A 17,394-nucleotide genomic window follows, 5' to 3' on the forward strand; every position below is an offset into this window, starting at 1 on the left:
TCCTACAAGGACATAAGTCGTGAACTAGTCCCTGTATGGACCTATCTGCTATTTTTACCTTATTAAGGGTAAGTACTGTATAAGACCCGTTTAGGGCAACGTGTGATAATGGTTATAATTTATGGAATGTACTTTATGAGTTTTGCTTTTATATACGAAATAATTCAAAACCATTCCTTTTACATTGATCTGCCTAAATAAAGAATCTTAGAAGGTGAAACCTAGCCTGGTGTCTTTTAAGATCCGGTCATGATGGTACGACCTAACTAAAAGGTTCATATTCACTGTTAACCTCTGCGAGCATGTTGACATCCATGGCAGATGAGATTCGTTAAAATCGCCCACGTCATTCCTATACAATAATCCTTAAAGGATTTCTAAAACCCAATTAAATGATATATAAATCATGGGTTGAATCATCAATAAAGATGATCACTTATTAAAACATCCATTAGTGATGTAGTGCCTACGGGCCAACTATATTGAAACATCCATTAGTGATGTAGTGCCTACGGGCCAATCATATTAAAACATCCATTAGTGATGTCGTGCCTACGGGTCAACCTTATTAAAACACCCATTAGTGGTGTAGTGCCTATGGGCCATAATAATAGTCTTATAAAGACAAAAGACAGTGGTGGTCTATGACCCCCTTTCAGAAAAGGAGGTAATGGAACTACGGTTCAAACCTCTACGCCGTTGATTTTGTAATCTTGGCTACTATTATAAAACATCTTCACACTTAGGCTTTTTGCCGCCAATACTATTATTATAGTTGAGATAGGATATATTCAAATCCTAATATATAATGTGTGATAAGATTAACCAGATATGGTCTCTGTTACCATGGTTAACGAATTGTCATAAAAGATAATTCCATAATAAAATTCTAAATAAAATTCTTGATATCTTCTGTGGCAGATTCAGTCACAATGGCGGATCCTGATGGAACAAACAGCCACACAAATGATGAATATTATGATAACGCTCAGGTGCACCTAACCGGCGCACAACTGAAAGCTTTAATTGACGAAGCTGTCCAGGCAGCCCTGAATCGTCAATCTACTGCGACCTACAGCAGGTCAGTGACAAAACCACTCTCTAAACCCAAGTCACAACCCAAACCACCTTCTCAGCCCAAGAAGGATGACGACAGGCATTCGTCGGCTGAAAACAGTGTACATCGCGAGCGCGAGTACACTGATGCATCTGGTGCAAAGGGTTGCACCTATAAATACTTTGTATCATGCAAACCCCGTGAGTTTACAGGGGAGAAAGGTGCGGTTGACTGCATCACCTGGCTGGACGAGATGGACACAATTGTGGACATCAGCGGGTGCGCTGAGAGAGATGTGGTAAAGTTTGTATCCCAGTCGTTCAAGGGCGAGGCCCTAGCGTGGTGGAGGGCGTTAGTGCAGGCTTCAGGTAAGTCTGCTTTGTATAAAATGTCATGGGGGGAGTTTATTGCCCTCATAAAAGAAAACTACTGCCCTCAACACGAGGTTGAAAAGATTGAAGCTGATTTTGTCTCACTTGTGATGACAAACCTGGATTGTCAAGCATATCTGACAAGCTTCAACACCATGTCACGCCTGGTGCCATATCTGGTGACACCAGAACCTCGAAGGATTGCCCGATTCATTGGGGGCTTAGAGCCGGCAATCAAGGCCAGTGTAAAGGCCTCTAGGCCAACGACCTTCAGGTCAGTTACTGACCTCTCCTTGTCTCTTACACAAGATGCTGTCCGTCTGAGGGCACAAAGGAGCAAGGAAGCCGAGAAGCGGAAACGTGAGGATGATACCTCACGAAAGTCTGGGAAAAAGCACCGTGGAAACGGTGAGGGCAAGAGAGGGTCAGAGGCGAAGAAGGAGGGGCAAACTGATGGAAGTGTAGGTTTGCGTCTGGTTCATAGTCGCAACAAAAGACTTCTTCTTGTGGGCTATGCAAGTCCAAAGAGCACAAGACCGTTGAGTGCAAAAAGATAAAGGATGCAACCTGCTATGGTTGTAACGAAAAGGGGCACATAAAGAGTAACTGCCCAAAGTATGCTAAGAAGGCGGAGGTGACGAAGAAATCGAATGCAAGAGTTTTTCGCATGGATGCAAAGGAGGCGGTCCAGAACGATAACGTGCTTACAGGTACTTTTCTAGTAAATAATATATTTGCAAGAGTACTATTCGATTCTGGAGCCGATAAATCTTTTGTAGACCAGAAATTTTGCCAATTGTTAAATATGCCGATCAAAGCCTTAGATGTAAAATATGAAGTAGAACTGGCAGACGGCACGATGGAAACCGTCTCCACTGTCTTAGAGGGATGCGAGATATCCATTAGGAACCACTCTTTTCCTCTATCCCTACTTCCCTTCAAGCTAGCAGGTTTTGACATTGTGCTAGGCATGGACTGGTTATCTCGAAACCAGGCCCAAATCAATTGCGGCAAGAGGCAGATTGTTCTAAAGACTACGAGTGGTGAATCTCTTACCATTCGAGGAGATACGCAGTACGGATTACCCGAAGACGTATCTATGCTCAAAGCTTCAAGGTGTTTAAACAGAGGCGGCATCATTTACATGGCTCAAGTTTTAATTGAAGAACCTAAGCCAAAGATCGAAGATCTTCCAGTCATTTCTGAATATCCAGAGGTTTTTCCCGAAGAACTACCTGGTTTGCCACCAGATAGACAAGTGGAGTTCAGAATCGACATTATTCCTGGAGCAGCTCCAATAGCAAGAGCACCTTACCGATTAGCTCCAACGGAGATGAAGGAACTTAGGACCCAGTTGGACGAACTGCTGGCAAAAGGTTTTATCAGACCCAGTTCATCTCCCTGGGGAGCACCGGTCCTTTTTGTCAAGAAGAAGGACGGGTCAATGCGTTTATGCATTGATTATAGAGAGCTGAACAAAGTCACTATAAAGAATAGGTATCCTTTACCAAGGATAGATGATCTATTCGACCAGCTGCAAGGAGCCAGCTACTTCTCAAAAATCGACTTAAGGTCGGGCTATCATCAGCTCAGAGTCAGAGATGAAGATGTACACAAGACTGCATTTAGGACTCGCTATGGTCACTACGAGTTCCTTGTGATGCCTTTTGGGCTCACAAATGCACCGGCTGCGTTCATGGACCTCATGAATCGCGTTTGCAAGCCGTATTTAGATAAATTCGTCATAGTCTTCATCGACGATATCCTGATATATTCTAAGAACCAAGCCGACCACGAGAAGCATCTTCGTTGCATTCTCGAATTATTACAACGTGAGAAACTCTACGCCAAGTTCTCGAAGTGTGAATTTTGGCTGCGAGAAGTTCAGTTTTTAGGGCACATTGTGAGTGAGCGTGGCATCCAAGTGGATCCCGCTAAGGTAGAGGCAGTCATGAACTGGCAGGAGCCAAAGACGCCTACCGAGATCCGTAGTTTCCTAGGATTGGCAGGATACTACCGAAGGTTTATTGAGAATTTTTCGAGGATTGCTGCACCCCTGACTTCTTTGACCAAGAAGAAAGAAAAGTTTATTTGGGGCCCGAAGCAGCAAGAGTCCTTCGAAGTCCTAAAGCAGAAGCTGAGCAACGCTCCTGTGTTAACATTACCAGAAGGTAATGATGAGTTCGTAGTTTACTGCGACGCATCACACACAGGTATGGGGTGTGTGCTTATGCAGAAGGGCAAGGTGATTGCCTATGCTTCTAGGCAACTAAAGGTGCATGAAAAGAATTACACCACCCATGATTTGGAGTTGGGTGCCGTTGTATTTGCACTAAAGTTATGGATGCATTACCTTTATGGTATCAAATTTGTGATTTATTCAGATCACAAAAGCCTTCAGCACTTGTTCAACCAGAAGGAGTTGAACATGAGGCAGCGCCGTTGGATGGAGACCCTGAATGATTATGACTGTGAAATCAGGTACCATCCCGGCAAGGCGAATGTAGTCGCCGATGCCCTGAGCAGAAAAGAAAGGGTAAAACCCATTCGCATCAATGCCAAGAGCATTGAAGTCAAGAATAATTTAATGGAAAGGATATTAGCTGCGCAGCGAGAGGCTGTGTTGGAAGCTAATTATCCAAATGAAAAGCTAGGAATAACTGAGGAGCAGTTGACTCTTAGCAAGGATGGAATCTTGAGGCTGAATGGACGAATATGGGTTCCGATTTATGGAGGACTACGTGATGTTGTTCTCCAAGAAGCCCATAGCTCCAAATACTCGGTCCATCCTGGTGCTGATAAAATGTACCAAGATTTGAAGGCAAATTATTGGTGGATAGGCATGAAAAAGTCTGTAGCCACCCACGTAGCAAAGTGCTTGACTTGTGCTCAAGTCAAAGCCGAGCACCAAAAGCCATCTGGCTTGCTACAACAGCCTGAACTTCCCGAGTGGAAGTGGGAATGTGTAACTATGGATTTTGTAACCAAGTTACCAAAAACCCGGAAGGGAAATGATACGATATGGGTCATAGTTGATAGGCTGACTAAATCAGCACATTTCTTACCCATCAAGGAGACGTATAGCTCCGACACGCTAGCCCAACTTTATGTTGACAAGATTGTAGCCTTACACGGCATACCTGTGACTATTATCTCCGACCGGGATACCAGGTACACATCTCATTTCTGGAAGAGTTTCCAGCAATCCTTGGGCACGCGCTTAAACTTTAGTACGGCTTACCATCCACAGACGGACGGTCAAAGTGAGCGTACTATCCAAACATTGGAAGACATGCTTCGTGCATGTGCAATCGACTTAGGTGGTAACTGGGATAAGAACCTACCCCTAATCGAGTTCTCCTACAATAATAGCTACCACACCAGCATAAAGGCTGCGCCTTTCGAGGCATTATATGGTAGGAAATGCAGATCGCCTGTTTGTTGGGCGGAAGTAGGAGAGGTCCAATTATCTGGACCAGAGATAGTGTTCCAAACAACGGACAAGATTGTCCAAATTCGGGAACGTCTCAAGGCTGCCCGTGACAGGCAGAAAAGCTACGCCGATCCAAAACGAAAGGATCTTCACTTCGAAGTAGGTGAAAAGGTGTTGCTTAAAGTATCACCCTGGAAAGGAGTGATGCGTTTCGGCAAGAAAGGTAAGCTGAGTCCGAGGTACATAGGACCTTTTGAGGTTATTGAACGTGTCGGATCAGTTGCTTATAAATTGAACTTGCCTGAAGAGCTCAATGGAATTCATAACGTATTCCACATCTACAATCTCAAAAAGTGCTTCGCCGATGAATCATTGGTGATTCCCCACACAGATGTGCATATAGATGAGAGCTTAAAGTTTGTAGAAAAACCTTTGTCGATTGAAGATCGGCAGGTAAAGAAGCTTCGCAGAAAACACGTACCGATCGTAAAAGTCAAATGGGACGCTCGTAGAGGTCCTGAATATACGTGGGAAGTCGAAGCTACAATGAAAGAAAAGTACCCCTACTTATTTGAGTAAATCTCGGGTCGAGATTTATTTTAAGGGGGTGAGGATGTAACACCTCGAATTTTTGTGTCCAATGATTTGTTAACACGTGTCATTAGATTACACGTGGTATCCGTAATAAATAAAGGACTAATTTTGACAAACCTTGAAAGTATATAAATTCGAGGGTTATAAATGTCAACAAGGGTAATATACTGTATAGTAACCCTAAATAAACGCTTGTACCTTCAAACGAATAAATCGTAAACCGTACGGAAGCGAAACGCGGAAGAAAGTGAGAAATTACGAGCTACAGGGGTTAACTGTGTCAACATGTTTAATTATACCTCTGAGTGACCCTTTAACGTTTCCAAAGCTTCGTAACCATATTACACGCTCACTATAATATACTGTATAAATTCCGCAAAGTTCCGTTTTAAAACGAAAGAGTTATACTCGAATTCGTATGAGAAGGGTTAAAAGCGTAAACAATGAAAGTTAAGGCTTTCTGATTAATTAATAAGTAAACCGGGGACTTAATAACGCGGATAAATATCACGAGGTCCTTCGTTGTAATTAACCGAGGGCCAAACCGCAAAGTTACCCCTTCAGAACCGAAAGGTCAGGCAAATCATTACGAAAGATTTCGTTATTAATGGCCAGATTCTGATAATCATGACAAAAGATTTTAAAAATCTGAAATCTTAACCTCACGCGGCCCGCGTGAAGGTTAAGCATAAGTTGAGGCGGGTCGCGAGCCTCCTCTATTTCGCGTCTGATTTTTTGACTTTAGGCGACCCGCGTTAAAATGGCATGGGACTCCCATGCGGGCCGCGTAAAGTGCCCAGATGCAGAATTGTTGTAACTACTTGGCCTTTGGACCATTTGAACGATCAAACCTCAATCAATGGGGCATGGGCACCCTACAATTGACCCATATCACTCAGGGGACACCTACCCATCATCATGATCAGTAGTAGCATGTTGTGTAATGATTTTAGGCCTTGTTCTTGGCTATAAATAGCACCATTGTGCTCACAACATTCATCACATTCAAAACTCACTCACCTGATCATTCCAAGAGCTCTAAAGCATTCCCCTGTGTTCTTAAGTCTTCTCTTGAGCTTCTGTAAGTAATTCAACCTTTGTGGTTCCACATTTGCTTAGTTTTAGCCTATAAACGCAACCGTCGTAACTAACGGTTGTCATTACAATATCTTGCAAATGGTTCAGTCTTATGACGAATCAAAAGTAGTTTTAAGTTGGTATTTATGTGGGTAATAAACCTCTAAAAGGGTTCCCCCTGATCACCACTCTAACTATGTCAAATATCGAGTCAAACGTGCGGTTAAAAAGTCAACAGAAAGCTATTTTGGCGATTTATGCATAAGCTGTAAAGTATATGTTATGGAACCTGTTTTGACACTCATAAAAGATGATATTAAGTATATAAACTTGTTTGCGCTCGTTTGAATCGATCATTTGCTATATTGAACCGGTTCGGAGCCGAATGTCGCAAAAGTTTGACTTTTGCTTTGACTTCAGTTCTGACCCGTTTTAGTGAGGTATAGATATGCCTTAGGACTCTCTTAGGACCAGGTCACATGTTGGTATAAACCTCTGTGATCGGTTCATGAGTTATCCAAGTCTTTTGCGCATTTCCGTCATTTGCCTAAAAGTTGACCGTAACGGCCTTTTGAAAATAAAACGAGTATTTCGGACACGTGAACGGACCAGAACCTTGCTTAGTAAATTATAAGCATGTCCGTAAATTTTCACGTCAGTCCGAGGTCTAGAATGGGAGATATGCTAATTAGCGCATTTAAAAGAAACTTTTGTAATTAACGGCGCAATTAGCATAACGCCCATCTAAGCTAAGATTTCGTCACCAAAACTTTTACCCACTGTATTAAAATAATATTTTGGGAATTTTAAAGATTTTTGAATAATTTTTTTACCTCGCTCATAACCTGCGGTTATGGCTACGGTTCGGTAATTACCGAATACGCCCTTTTTGGCCAAAACATGAGTTCTACAATGTCTTTTGACCCGATTCTAGTTGCCACTAGTTTTAAATAATAAATAAGGTATTCTAAACTTTATAAGCTGTTCGGGAAACTCAGATTTCCAGTAGAACTCGAAAAGCCTTTGTAAAGTCTTTAAAATGACCGATAAACCCCTACGGGGCGATATTTTAACTTGAACTCGTTACGGGCATTACGGGAGGTATCCTACTGATACCACAACCTATTTAAGGCATATTGACTTAGGAAATAAGCGTAGGACTCACATGTTACACCGTTTCGCCTATTGCGCGCACGGTTCGGCTTATGAAACTAGTTTTCATAATTTAGCCGATACGGGTCAAATAATATTATTTCAACCCCAAAATCCAGAATGTGAACCATAAACCCATATTAAACAAGTCTTTGAACTTGTTGGGTCGGAATCTCATTCCATTCTCGGTTTTCGCCTTTCGCGCGATTAAACCTTAATTATATTCCGGAACCAACCGGTCTAGGCTACGGCCACTATAAAGACCCGTTAGGATTCTAAGAGGTTAATTAAAACCTTCGTTCCAGATTAGGAGCCCCGGTAAAAGATATCGGCGATTTAATCTAACTAAGGACTTATACTTGCAAAGGTAAATACTTTTGACTTATTTCCCCTATATGGGCTTGGGTTACGGTATATTAAATACCGCTTGATTGAGCATTATATGATTCCATCGCTTAGGTGGTTAATTGATTTAATATGATCGGCTCATTTAAACAGTTTTGTTTCTTATAAGCCTTTGGGGGGTTATTGACCGTTGTCCCGGATATCCTTGGCATCATTTTACGAAATGGCCACGACCATCGACATCCCGGTGTAGGCGTACACCCGGTATATATTGTCGACATATAAATTTTAAAAGACGTAGCCGTTGGTTTTTATACTACGGTTTTACGCAATGTGGTGCGTCAATTAATCTTTAACCCGGCACGACCCGGGCTACTAAACGCATAAAAGAACATGTAAAACGTTCACAAGATCATTATGAATTTTCCCAAGTTATAAAAGAGTTTGTGCCTTGTGCATTCAAATCAATTTTAATAAACATTTTCAAATGAGTCAGTTGAACGTATTTACCAGTGTAAACTGACGTATTTTCCCCAAAAAGATTAAATGCAGGTACTAAACGCAATGGGCCGGTATTAGCTTCCTTAGCATCATAGATAGTCTCGCAAACTTGATGCGATATCTGTATGGACAATATTTTACTACTTTCGATCCACTGTGGATTCTCAACTTCTGTAATACATTAATATAATCATCAGAGGTTGAAATATGTATTTATCTTTAAAGCTTCCGCTGTGCAATATATAATTGTGTGGTTTAACTATATTGTTGCCAACATCGTCACGGTAATCCCCCACCGGGCCCACCGGTGAGACACGTGGAAATCGGGGTGTGACATTTCATTTCTAAAGAATCAAGTACAAGGTTTTGAAACAAAGTACAACAACATGAATAATAAAATGATACAATACGAATACAATTCTTTCTAAGTGGGTATCTAAGCATCCTACTAGATTCCATGCATCGTCAACATCCACCTGTAACATGTTAAAATAAAGTTCAATGCAAATGCAAAGGCGAGTATACAAGTTTGGTACATACATAGCAAAAGATAAGTTTTGAACAATTCCCCATAGCAAGCATGTGATTCAAGATAAGCCTTTAAATATGGTATGTGTCTAACATATCAAACCAAGGAAACGCAATATGCTCATGACATAACCGAGATAAAGGGGCGGGTCGTTAATCCTATAGCGCTACATATGTCACGGTTTGGCTCGTACGAAGTTAATGATAAATTCAACACATAAGATAAATCCAAGTTTAAAGCATCAAGTCATCACGTATACAAGCATGTTATAGGAATGTTCATGTGTTTAAGCAAAATGTTCATGTGTAAGTTTGCTGATAGATAAACATGTTACACCCCAAAAGTGGTAAAAGTAAAAAGGGGGAATACGAGTATACTCACAAAGTTTGCATATGCTTTCCAATTATCCAATTATTGACGAGTTGATGAGGTTGGAAGATTGAATGTGTAGGGTTAAAGTTCAAGTATGCTTAGAGTCGAGATTCGGTATTCAAAACAACATAAAAAGTAAAATATGTGAATAGCATGTGAAAATAATCATCTTCAACACTTAACACTTGTATGACACTTGGTAACCACAAGGGTTATGATAATGTTTTCATGAGTTGAACACCCATAAGATTCACAACAAGGTTTAGGTCTTAGGTGATGTTCTACTACTTTAACATATAAACATGAGTTCAAAATCAAAGGTTCGAATGAGTGTATATATATATCTAGGTTAAGTACTACATATTATTTAGTCCAATAATTCAAGTACGAGGTAGAAGATTAGAATCTTCATTTAGGCACCTCGTGTTATCATAGATGTCATGTATGGGGTAGGAAGGACATGCTTCCATTTAGGAACCCCTTGAATGTTCACCACTTCACTTGGTGTAACAACAACCAAGGAGGGTCACGAACTAGGATTTGCACAATAACATAAACAACCTAACTATAGAGAAATCATCAAATCACGTGAGGATTGTATGTAGGACAACCCAAGTTGTTCCCTAATCACTCATGTATCAAAGGTTATGTTTGACATGATTTGTGGGTTGAAACCCTAGACAAAACACCAAGTTTATGAGGTTTAATCCTCTGATTTTAAATGTCTCAACCTTGTTTTTAAGCTTAACCAACCATGGGATAAGTTGTAAGCATTAGGACTTAGGTATGAGATGTGTTGAACACAAGTTACATAGGTATAAACAAGTTTTTGATGAACATAAAAACAAACAGAAAGTTTATGGATGATTTCGGGGCATTTCCAGGTCTGATTTCTCCAAGGAGAAGTCTAGGAATCGAACCCCATGATTATCCAAGTAAGTAGGAAAAAGAATCAAGTGATTTCGTTAAGAAATGAGTGAGTTATGCTCATTTTCGTGAAGGGGTGTCAATCTGCTCGAACCTTTGCTTTCAGCTACGGTTTGGAGGATGTTTTGAGAGTTTTTAGTGTTACAAAAGTGGTAGAGAGGCTGGTTATAAGTGGTATTTATAGGGGGAAGGATTAGGGTTTCAATGGGTTGGGCTTTGGAAGTGTTTAGAAGGGGTTACACCTTGAAACTAGCCCACAAAACCCAACTATATGGGGCTGAATTTTGCTGAATTGGGGCTGCCATATTTCTTTATTTTTTTAAAATATTATAATGAGTAATTTTGTTAGTTAAGTTGTGTAATAATATGCAACAATGTTTCCCGTAACTTGTAAGAAGGTGAAATATGAAATAAAACATGATTTAACTAGGTAAAAAGTGTAATGTACAAGTATGTAACATGTCTGTAAGTGACAAGTATATGTCACATATTTGATGATTAACCGTTGTATAAATAAGCATATTATTAGGGGTTTTTAGGTATCAACAATTAAAGGACAAGCATGGACATGCATCGTGAATAAGTATCGTATAAGTATGAATTACAAATAAGGATTTGATGTACAATGAATTCGAACGTATGAACATGTATGAATACGTAGATGGTGAATTTAAAGAAATACGAATTTTATTTATGATCCAAGTCTCGGATTTTACAGCGAGAAGACGACTATAATAATACAAGATTTCCAAAAATAGCATTACAAGGCGAGCATTCTAATTATGGAAAGTACGTAGAAGCAGGGCGTTACAGAATTGGTGCAGTGACTTCAGGTGCAGTTGCATGGGGTACAAGAGGAGTAAACGGAGTAATGGTAAGCGACGAGTCTCTCCCCCCGCGTCTTGTACTTCTTGCAATTCTTCGTAAGGGTTGGTACTGCTCCCACTGACCTTGAAATCCTCCAGGAACGCAGCACGCTTGGTTTCAACAATACGGGTGACATGGGAAGGACAATAGAAACGATAACCCTTTGAATGATCAGGATACCCGATAAAGAAACAGGTAACTGTTTTAGGGTCAAGTTTCCTTAGGAAAGGATAATATAATTTTGCTTCAGCAATGCAACCCCATACTTTCATATATTTAAGACTCGGTTTCCTTCCTGTCCAAAGTTCATAAGAAGTTTTAGGGACAGACTTAGAAGGAACTCTATTGAGTATATGAACAACTGCTTTTAACGCTTCAGTCCAGAGGAATAATGGTAAATTAGTGTTGGCTAACATACTGCGCACCATGTTCATAAGGGTACGGTTTCTTCGTTCAGCGACACCATTCTGCTGAGGTGTACCAGGCATGGTGTATTGGTTCACAATCCCCTGGCCCTTACAAAACTCATAAAATGGACCAGGAGCTTGACCCACATCAGTATGTCTTCCATAATATTCACCGCCTCTGTCTGATCTCACAACTTTAATTTTACGATCTAATTGCTTTTCAACTTCAGCTTTATAATCTTTAAAAGTTGTAAGAGATTCAGAATTTTCCTTTATAAGATACAAGTACATGTAACGAGAATAATCATCAATGAAAGTGATAAATGAAGTATGTCCTGTGATGCCAGCGATTTGATAGGGACCACTAATGTCAGTGTGAATGAGTTCTAATAAATTAGAGCTCCTAGTGGCACCTTTCTTATTTGCTGATGTCATTTTGCCTTTAAGACATTTGACACATGTTCCAAAATCAGTGAAATCGAGAGGAGGTAAGACTTCATCCTTTACGAGACGACTTAATCGTTCTCTTGAGATGTGGCCTAAACGTTGATGCCACAACATAGATGAAGTCTCTAAGTCTCGAATTTGTTTCTTTTCCATCTTTGTGAGTGATTCATTTATATTATATGACAACAAAGATTTGGAAAAATTATCATCTAGTTCTAATCTATAGAGACCACCATCCAGAATGCCAGTACCATAAACAACGGAATCATAGAGAATAGAGAGTTTGCGATGAGCATGAGAAACGACAAAACCGTCCATGTCTAAATTTGGTCCTGATACAAGGTTCCGAGTTACCTCAGGAACATATAAGGTATCATAAAGTTTAATACATAAACCAGTTTTCAAAAATAATTGTAATGTTCCTATGGCCTTCACTTCTAATTCCCGATCATCCCCAACTTTAAGTGTTCTTTGGTTTCTTCTCAGCTTCCGGATTGTAAGGAATCCCTGAAGTGAATTGGTAACATGAACCATAGAACCAGAATCAAACCACCAAGAATTAGCTGGAACATTTAAATTAAAGGACTCAAGTATCATGAAAAAATCGTTACCTTTCTTAGCCAGCCACTCCTTGAAGTCAAGGCATTCCTTTTGCTTATGTCCTGTTTTCTTACAGAACTTGCAATAGGGTTTGCCTAAGGAGTTCTTAGAGCTGGAAGGTGCACTTGTATTAGGATTTGGATTTGGCTTTTTAACCTTAGAAACATCCTTTCTTGGATAAGAGTTCTTCCTCTTCTTTGAGCTGGAGGTGGTGAAGTTAGCAACATCAGTAGTGCGATCCATCTTCATACGCTCTTCCTCCTGCACGCACATAGCGATCAGCTCACTCATCGTCCATTTGTCCTTCTGAGTGTTGTAATTGAGCTTGAATGCTTCATAGGACGAAGGAAGCGAAGTGATGATGAAGTGAACAAGAAAACCATCACTGATTTCCATCTCAAGGCCCTTCAGCTTATTGGCCATGTCATGCATCATCATGATGTGTTCGCGAATGCCGCTCCTCCCATCATATTTAGTTGTCACCAGCTTGAGGATAAGAGTGCTTGCGTGTGCCTTTGATGTTCCCTTGAATTGATTCTCCACAGAAGCCAAATAGGCTTTAGCATCTTCAGAATCAGGAATGGCCCCTCTGATTGAGTTATGAATGGACTGCTTCATGAACATGAGAGACATGCGATTACATCTAGTACATTTATCATGGATTATCTGCTCAGCAGCAGTACTTGTAGCGGTGAGGTCCGCTGGCTTATTCTCTCTTAAAGCATAATCAAAGTCTAGCAATCCTAGAGTAAGCATGAGGGCATCCTTCCATTCAGGAAAGTTATCACCAGTCAAAGGTGGAATCCCGCAATTGGGTGCTGATAGTGGAAATAAGATGAGCAAGTTACGATACAAAAGAAGAAGTCCTAATGTGATCTAATGGGCTTGTTATACTAAGGCAGACATAAATAATGACCATTTTAATTATGAAGCTGTGATAATGTCTATTACTAACATCAAAATAATAGACTTAGTAAAAATTCTACTTAAACGAAGACAAATCAGCTTTGGCCAGAAGTGTAATCATTTAAGTATGTGTGCAAAGTAATCGTGACAAATCAGCTTTGGCCAGAAATGAGACAATCACTTTAGTTATGCACTTGTCAAGCATGCTAAACATAAATGAATTAAATCAGCTTTGGCCAGAATTAAGACATTTCAGGTTTGTAATGCATACTTAACATAGCTTTCATAATACTTGAACAATAAATAGATGTATTAAATCAGCTTTGGCCAGAATTAATACATCAGAAGCTCATTCAAGTAAAGCTATTTTGGTTTTGCAAAAATTATCTGATTCTGATAAATTAATTAAGTGTTAACAAAACCAAGTATTTAATAGCAAACCACCTGTTAGCGCGGATCGAATCATTCTGATAAATTAATTAAGTGTTAACAAAACCAAGTATTTTTAGTTCACATTTAAACAGCCTAAGTTTTGAGATCTCGAGTGAGGTCTCGAGTCATGGTTTCGACTGAGTTTTGAGATCTCGAGTTGGTTATGAGGTCTCCAGTCGCAACCTTAGTCTCGAGTTGTAGCCTAATTATCTCGAGTAGCAACCTTGGTCTCGAGTAGCAACCTTGGTCTCGAGTAGCAACCTTGGTCTCGAGTTATGACCTTATGGTCTCGAGTAGCAACCTTATGGTCTCGAGTAGCAACCTTATGGTCTCGAGTAGCAACCTCATGGTCTCGAGTAGCAACCTCATGGTCTCGAGTAGTAACCTTGTTAACAGCTGTTTTGTGATGATAACTGAAAACTCGAAGTTTTAGGGATTGTGGGATAATGTTTCCTGTTTTAATGCTGATCTAAACTTATCAAAAGATTTCAGTTTCCGAAATTTTTAGTAGATAAAATTCAGATCAAAAATAGTAAAACACCCACTAATCCGGATTATATTCCAAAACTTAATGAATTTTTCGAGTTTTCTTAGAACATTATGATGAACCCTAAAAATATAAACATAATTCTGGGTTCCGAAATCTAGATTTTAAGATTCCAGTTAACAGATTTCGGATATTATTATCCCGTTTATGGTTTCGAGTAAAAAATTATTAAACTTATTTTCCGAAAATAGGGATTTCGGCTCATTAGAACTCGAAACAGTTTTGATTTTAACCTCATGGTCTCGAGTAGCAACCTCATGGTCTCGAGTAGTAACCTTGTTAACAGCTGTTTTGTGATGATAACTGAAAACTCGAAGTTTTAGGGATTGTGGGATAATGTTTCCTGTTTTAATGCTGATCTAAACTTATCAAAAGATTTCAGTTTCCGAAATTTTTAGTAGATAAAATTCAGATCAAAAACAGTAAAACACCCACTAATCCGGATTATATTCCAAAACTTAATGAATTTTTCGAGTTTTCTTAGAACATTATGATGAACCCTAAAAATATAAACATAATTCTGGGTTCCGAAATCTAGATTTTAAGATTCCAGTTAACAGATTTCGGATATTATTATCCCGTTTATGGTTTCGAGTCAAAAATTATTAAACTTATTTTCCGAAAATAGGGATTTCGGCTCATTAGAACTCGAAACAGTTTTGATTTTAATGACTTAAAAAACTTCCGTTTTCCAGATTTTTGATCCCAGAATAAAGGATACGAAAACAGAACTGATTTATCAACATATGCTCTGATACCACATGTTGGATCAGTTCTGTTTAAACATAATGGAAAACATGAATAATACCTGTTACAGCAGACAGACCAGCAGAGAATCCAGTCAGAGATGCAGCCATTGAGTTCGACATGATTGTCAGGATGATCTGGTTCCTCCTTAGGGTGTAAGTTAATGATGGTGATGAAACCGAAATTAGGGAGGTTTCGGTTATGGGGAGAGAGAGACGAATTCTTGATGTTATGAGGGTTTGTGATTGTGTAATGTGTGTAACCCTTTAACTCTCTAATAAGCCCCTTATTTATACACCCAAGAGGAAACCCAATTAGTTAATAAGGGTAATATGGTCCATCAACAATTACCAACTAATTATTAATAGGTTATTAATATATTTTGATCTAATATAATATAAATGATTATATAGGCTACAAGATTAAATATTACATTTATATATTTAATCTCACAAAATCCATATTAAAAAGAGAATCCCCTCCCCCATATTCACATCAAGATGGAAACTTGACAGAGTTATTGTTATGGCTTTGTACTTCATGATGATAGAACGCGCATGAAGCTGGTTCGGTAGGTTTAGCCGGACCTCTATTCTCAACAACATTGGATCTTGGTGGCTCTACTTGTTGTGGGTGAGAGCTAAAATGGGTTCTTGAGCATCTCGCTGCCTTGGTTCTAACCACATTCGACCCCATCTCATTCGCAGATTCTCTATCTTTCCTCTTTTTAAGGTTTTGTTCTTGATTGATGTCGTCGTTTTGATGAAGATCATGCACCTTTTTGGCAAGTGTGGTGTTCCAGTAGTTCTTGATTTCATTGTCTGTTCGCCCAGGGAGCCTCCCTGCAAACCATCTACACCCATAGATTAATTAAACTACAAGTAAATGTCTTTTTATTTAAAACATGCATGAACAAACTCATATATACTACAACTGAACCTGTTGCCCAAGAGTTTATGCCGCCTGATGATGAGATCTTCTTCATCACATGAAATATTGCCTCTTTTTATATCCGGTTTCAAGTAATTCAACCATCACAGCCTACAACTCTTTCCACATCTCATTAAACCTGCAAAAGTACACAATTTAAGGTCAAGATCATGGAAGCGTCACATCTATATATATATATATATGACGAGAACATAACAAAATCATATGTGTTTATTCAAAAGAATGCACAATCACTTGTATGTGTGTGTGTGTATATATAGGGAAAATTACGAAAATGTTGGTTGACCAAGAGGGTTTTCAATTTTGTCACTCTCCTGCGTCCTTGGAAGGACCACTGAGCATAGGATGAGTCGGCGTATCATGTTGAAGAGTCCATGTATCACGCTCCTTCGGAAGAGTCCACCGAGATCGGAAGAGTCACTGACGCTTTGGAAGAGACCACCGACGCTTCGGAAGAGTCACCGACTCTTCCCATAAACATGTGGGACATATGTCGGACACGTGTCAGCTTCTAGGGACATGGACGCATCAACATAACATGCGGACTCTTCCGAAGCTCAGTGGTCCTTCCAAGGACGCAGGAGAGTGACAAAATTGAAAACCCTCTTGGTCAACCAACAATTTCTTAATTTTCCCGTATATATATATATATATATATATATATGTACCTGCTTTGATGGGAAGCTACCTCCATTTGCCTTCACCATGGAGTGTGATGTAGTAAGTGAGACTCTTGTCTTCTGAAGCTATCCATGAACCTCTATTCAACCCTATCTTTGAACAGCATGGGCTTCTCCCCATCTCTCTTCACTCTAGTTACTAAAAACAAGTAACAATGTCAAAATATCTATGGAATATCATACTACTTATATTAATATGGATGCATGGAGATGCTGATGATGGATGATTGTGAAGGGGTCCCTCCCTAGTATGCATTTACAAAAATGAATGTGACTTTTGATGAAAAATTAAATGAAGCATAGCAAGTGAGATGGGTAGAAAATTTTGCTTGAAACAGGTTTCTCTTTTTAATGCATGCATGTGGTAATAGTTTTAATTTGTGTGGGGGAGGATGAGGGGTCCTAATTATTCACCAATTACTACTTTCTTTGTTAAATCAAATGTATATATA

General features: G+C 39.6%; 1 protein-coding gene across 1 annotated transcript; it reads right to left on the bottom strand.

Annotated features, from left to right (window-relative positions):
- Nucleotides 1-15,806: 15,806 nt before the first annotated feature.
- Nucleotides 15,807-17,063, bottom strand: LOC110880344 (transcription factor MYB1). Its single transcript, XM_035977331.1, is given in 3 exon segments — nucleotides 15,807-16,164; nucleotides 16,251-16,380; nucleotides 16,931-17,063. Coding segments are annotated over 3 exon segments (621 nt in total).
- Between the last annotated feature and the right edge of the window lie 331 nt (nucleotides 17,064-17,394).

The sequence above is a fragment of the Helianthus annuus genome, chromosome 9, assembly GCF_002127325.2.
Source record: "Helianthus annuus cultivar XRQ/B chromosome 9, HanXRQr2.0-SUNRISE, whole genome shotgun sequence".
In the NCBI taxonomy this organism is placed as follows: domain Eukaryota; kingdom Viridiplantae; phylum Streptophyta; class Magnoliopsida; order Asterales; family Asteraceae; genus Helianthus; species Helianthus annuus.